This window comes from Bison bison, unplaced genomic scaffold, assembly GCF_000754665.1.
Source record: "Bison bison bison isolate TAMUID 2011002044 unplaced genomic scaffold, Bison_UMD1.0 scf7180017864331, whole genome shotgun sequence".
Lineage (NCBI taxonomy): Eukaryota > Metazoa > Chordata > Mammalia > Artiodactyla > Bovidae > Bison > Bison bison.
The window spans coordinates 8,158,957-8,164,614 of record NW_011494903.1 but is presented as its reverse complement, the minus strand read 5'-3'; the positions used below and the strand labels follow the sequence as shown (position 1 = coordinate 8,164,614).

At 46.0% G+C, this 5,658-nt stretch overlaps 1 protein-coding gene across 1 annotated transcript in view; it reads right to left on the bottom strand.

Moving 5' to 3' along the window:
• Nucleotides 1–5,520, bottom strand: part of AMACR (alpha-methylacyl-CoA racemase) — a 15,825-nt gene extending 10,305 nt beyond the window's left edge. The window contains exons 1-2 of the mRNA XM_010853827.1: nt 5,177–5,520; nt 2,551–2,694 (exon numbers count right to left, since the gene is read on the bottom strand). Of these exons, the coding sequence (XP_010852129.1) occupies nt 2,551–2,694; nt 5,177–5,423 (391 nt within the window). The 5' untranslated portion in view covers nt 5,424–5,520. The remainder of the gene's footprint in view (nt 1–2,550; nt 2,695–5,176) is intronic.
• Nucleotides 5,521–5,658: the final 138 nt, after the last annotated feature.

The following is a 5,658-nucleotide window of genomic DNA, read 5'->3' as shown; positions in this document are numbered from 1 at the left end:
TGGCAAGAATACACAGAAGAACTGCACAAAAAAGATCTTCATGACCCAGATAATCACAATGGTGTGATCACTAACCTAGAGCCAGACATCCTGGAATGTGAAGTCAAGTGGGCCTTAGGAAGCATCACTACGAACAAAGCTGGTGGAGGTGATGGAATTCCAGTTGAGCTATTTCAAATCCTGAAAGATGATGCTGTGAAAGTGCTGCACTCAATGGGCAGCAGATTTGGAAAACTCAGCAGTGGCCACAGGACTGGAAAAGGGCAGTTTTCATTCCAATCCCAAAGAAAGATAATGCCAAAGAATGCTCAAACTACCGCACAATTGCACTCATCTCACACGCTAGTAAAGTAATGCTCAAAATTCTCCAAGCCAGGCTTCAGCAATACATGAACTATGAACTTCCTGATGTTCAAGCTGGTTTTAGAAAAGGCAGAGGAACCAGAGACCAAATTGCCAACATCTGCTGGATCATGGAAAAAGCAATAGAGTTCCAGAAAAACATCTATTTCTGCTTTATTGACTATGCCAAAGCCTTTGACTGTGTAGATCACAAGAAACTGTGGAAAATTCTGAAAGAGATGAGAATACCAGACCACCTGACCTGCCTCTTGAGAAACCGGTATATAGGTCAGGAAGCAACAGTTAGAAGTGGACATGGAACAAGACTGGTTCCAAATAGGAAAAGGAGTACAAGGCTGTATATTGTCACCCTGCTTGCTGCTAAGTCACTTCAGTCGTGCCCAACTCTGTGCGACCCCATAGACGGAAGCCCACCAGGCTCCCCCGTCCCTGGGATTCTCCAGGCAAGAACACTGGAGTGGGTTGCTTAACTTATATGCGAGTACATCATGAGAAATGGGCTGGAAGAAGCACAAGCTGGAATCAAGATTGCTGGGAGAAATATCAATAACTTCAGATATGTAGATGACTTCACACTTACGGAAGAAAGTTAAAAGGAACTAAAAAGCTTCTTTATGAAAGTGAAAGAGAAGAGTGAAAAAGTTGGCTTAAAGCTCAACATTTTGAAAACTAAGATCATGGCATCTGGTCCCATCACTTCATGGCAAATAGATGGGGAAACAGTGGAAACAGTGTCAGACTTTATTTTGGGGGGCTCCAAAATCACTGCAGATGGTGACTGCAGCCATGAAATTAAAAGATGCTTACTCCTTGGAAGGAAAGTTATGACCAACCTAGATAGCATATTGAAAAGCAGAGACATTACTTTGCCAACAAAGGTCCGTCTAGTCAAAACTATGGTTTTTCCAGTGGTCACGTATGGATGTGAGTTGGACTGTGAAGAAAGCTGAGTGCTGAAGAATTGATGGTTTTGAACTGTGGTGTTGGAGAAGACTCTTGAGAGTCCCTGGGAGTGCAAGGAGATCCAACCAGTCCATTCTAAAGGAGATCAGTCCTGGGTCATTGGAAGGACTGATGCTGAAGCTGAAACTCCAATACTTTGGCCACCTCATGCGAAGAGTTGACTCACTGGAAAAGACCCTGATGCTGGGAGGGATTCGGGGCAGGAGGAGAAGGGGACCACAGAGGATGAGATGGTTGTATGCATCACCGACTTGATGGACATGAGTTTGAGTGAACTCCGGGAGTTGGTGATGGACAGGGAGGCCTGGCGTGCTGCGATTCATGGGGTCACAGAGTCAGACAGGACTGGGCGACTGAACTGAACTGAACTGAAGAGCTTCCCTGGTAGCTCAGAGGGTAAAGAACCTGCCTGCCATGCAGGAGACTCAGATTCTATCCCTAAGTCAGGAAGATCCCCTGGAGAAGGGAATGGCAACCCACTCCAGTATTCTCACCTGGAGAAGTCCATGGACAGAGGAGCCTGGTGGGATACAGTCCATGGAGTCAGGAAGAGTTGGACATGACTGAGTGGTTAACACTTTCAAGATATGTTTGTACAGGCGAAAACCATGGGCTTTTTCTAGTATTCATAGAATTTCTAAAATCATGACTCAGTCGACAATTCACAATAAAGTAAGGGGGTACCAGATTGAAACTATTAATGTATCTTTGCAAACTACAGTACAACCATTTCTACTACCAATAAGTCTCCTACTTCCTAGCAGGGGCTTGTTGGAGAATTCACTCCACAAACATAGTCAGTAAATGTTACTAGTGAGTATATTACCCCTCCCTGTGTGTTAAGGCAGGGGAAAGTGAAAGTGTTAGTTGCTCGACTCTTTGCGACCCCAGGGACTGTAGACTGCCAGGCTCCTCTGTCCATGTATTCTCCAGGCAAGAATACTGGAGTGGGTGGCCATGCCCTCCTCCAAGGGATATTCCAAACCCAGGGATCAAACCCATGTCTCCTGCATTGCAGGCAGATTCCTTACGATCGAATCATCAGAGGGAGGCTGACAATGACTGTTCCAAGACAAACCAATCTTTTTTAAAGAAGTACACGCTCTTTATTAATTCCCATAAATATTCCAAACTTCGCCTTTAAAAAATTCTAATGTGTAACTGTAGATCTTGACTGGGGGGGAAAAAAAGAGTGTAGAGAAATTGCTTTTTTTCCCAACATACCTGACAAAGCCAAATAGTTGATGTCATGTCCAGCCACCTTGGAGAACCTTCCTGACTGGCCGAATCCACTCAACCTGGCATAGATAAGCCTTGGGTTCTCCTTCTGCAGAATCTCGGGACCGAGCTGGAGTTTTTCCATTACCCCTTAAGAGAAAAGTTACATTTATTTTTTAAGGACAGCATGAATTGAAGATGGGTATAATCCCTTCTTTGTGGCAAATATAAAACAGCACGTTTTTGCAAGGAAAACTGGTAACATTTGTTGTGAGTTTATAATGAACGTATTGCCAGTAATTAAGAACCCAGACAGTGAAGCCCCCATTTCTGGAATGTGTGGCAGATCCCCCCACCCCAAGAATGCTATTTCCCTTCAGCACTGCCCTACATCCCTGCAGGCATACCCAAGCATCTTCAGAGCGGACATTCCATCCCTTCAGTCAGCCCCTTCAGAGTTTCCCCAGTTTGCTCCTAAGTAATTTATTAGAAATGGTCTGTTCTTTTGGAAGTTACTCTGGGTCTTTAATTGATCAAAAATTCACTTTTGGAAGCTGCTTTTCCTTTCAGGACCTCTTTTATGTCTATGCCTGCATGGGTGCCTGCTATACTTATGCATGTATATATTCCAGCTTCCCAAACAGCTCAGATGCTCCTCTGGCAGGATTCATGCCTCATCTGTTTCCACAGCCTCTAACATGCCCAGCAGTTCCTCTACAAAAAGGCTCAGTATAAATATCTGGTGGAAGAAGGGTTAGCAACAGCAGCATTTAATCGCTCTTAAGTTATCAGTGAGTACAGCTGACCCTTGAACAAGGTGAGTTTGAACTGTTTGGGTCCACTGACATGCAGTTTTTCAAAAGTAAATACTACAGTATTACACAGTCTGTGGTTGGTGGATGCCGAGGAACTGTGGAGGACCACTGTAACTAAAGTACAGATTAGCCCTGGTTTGTTCAAGGGTCAATCAATATTTATTCTGCTAAAGCCAGGGAACCTAAAGAGTCCTGGGGTTAAAGATATAAAATTAGATAATAAAACTCACTGACTTTGTCTCCACAAAGCTATGATAAGTTACAAAAGGATTCTATTCCTAGACTGGTGGTTACCAAGGGTGAAGGATAGGAGAGGGATGAATTGGGAGCTTGGGATTAGCAGACGCAAACAAGTATATACAGAATGGATAAACAATAAGGTTCTACTATATAGCATAGGAAGCTCTATTCAATATCCTGTGATAAACCTGTGATAAATGGAAAATATGAAAAAGAATATATATGTAACTCAGTGGCTCTGCTGTACAGCAGTAATTAACACAACATTGTAAATCAACCATACTTCAATTAAACTCTATTTCTCTAACTAGAAAGACATCAGCCTCAATCCACCCCAACACCCCCTGCAGCTATATCTGTATTCACAGCTCCACCTCTCCCCTAATACTAAGACAAATGATTTACCCATGTGGAGCCTCCTTCAATTTCAAGTTGTGTATTATTAAATTATAATACAATCCTGATTACTAAATTATTATTGTTGTAATCTCAGATCTGAGGGTGGATTCACTCACACATTTAAATACACCTGGTGCCCGACATAGCTGATTCATTCCCCATTTACTGACTTCCAGCTATATACCAAATGGGATTTGTACTTGAGCAAGAGCAGGTGTCTGAGGAAAGATCAAAGTGGTGCTAGACCCAAACATCAGCTTTAAAAGGCTGTTACAACTGTTATCAATGAAGCTGCAGCAGGCGTGCAAAGAATCCAGAAGTCACAGAAAGGAGGAAGAATGATGGGACTAATGATAATTGAAAGCTGGTGGTGGAAAAGGAAGATTTGGGAGCCTAGACAAAGGTAGGAGTTTTTCATTCAGGCAACTGGGTGGACATTGGTTCTATTCACTGAAATTATACAGAAAGAGGAGAGGACATTTTAGTAGGGAAGACGTGGGGCTCAGTTTGGAATATGTGGAAGCTGCAGTGCCCAGGAGACGGTCAGATAGAAGCGGGCAGAACTTGCCTATTCTGGAAGTCTATGGCTCTAAAAGAAGGGGGCACAGTTATAGACGTGGCCATCCCCTGCCTATAAAAAATAAAAACAAGAGAAATGGATAAGGGTTGCAAGAAACAGAGTGTAAAGGAAATTGAACAGAAGCTGGAACCTGAACACCAGCATTTAAGGCAGCAGGTGTTCGCCTGGATTTACCCCGGTACACCAAGCTCCAAAATTTAGCAAAGTTTGACTATGAACCTACATGCAGTTTTCCAGGGAGAGAATCTATGGCTTTCGTTTGTTTCTCATAGGGTTCATGACCTTCACGTAATTAAGAAACGCAAATACAAAAGAGTAACTAAAAAAGGGGGGGAACTTGGGAAGGAGTCAGAGAGAGGTATAAGAAAAGTGAGGACAACAGCATTATCTCGGACTCCAAGAGTGGAAGATCGTCTCAGGGGGCGAACGATCAGCAACATCAAATGCAACAGCAAGGTCTAGAAAGTAGGGACGGAAAGGGTTCGGGTGGCAACAGGGCAAAGGTATGCGGGGTGCAGCCCCAAACGGTCCGGCGCGGCGACCTCCCTTCTGCGGGGACCGTCCCCTCTCTGGCCCCGCGTAGGGGCAGGAGGCTCACCGGGGCGGAAAGGTTCCAGCATCACGTCCGCCCGGGCGCACAAGCGCCGCAGCACCGCCGCTCCCCGCGGCTGCTTCAGGTCCACCACCAGAGAGCGCTTGCCTCGGGCCAACCGGCTCGGGCCGCTGCGGGCGCCGGGTCGGTCCACACGCACCACCTGCGCCCCGAAGTCCGCCAGGACCATACCGCAGAAGGGAACCGGGGCCAGGCCGGCGAGTTCCACGACTGTGATGCCCCTAAGCGCCATGGGCCCAGCGTCTCCTTCCCAAACCGAAGAAGCAGCAGCTGCCTGAACTTCGGTTTCTACAGCCCAGGCCCTGGGCGCACGCTCCCTCCCTCGTGGCCCCGCCCCCACGCGTCTGCGCGCAGCCGCAGAGCCTGCGAAATAGTGCGTCTTCGGACCGCCTCCGGATCTGGGCTGTTAGTGGCCTGAGGTGGCTTAGATTTTAAAACTCTGCTGCTGTTGCTGCTAAATCGCAAAC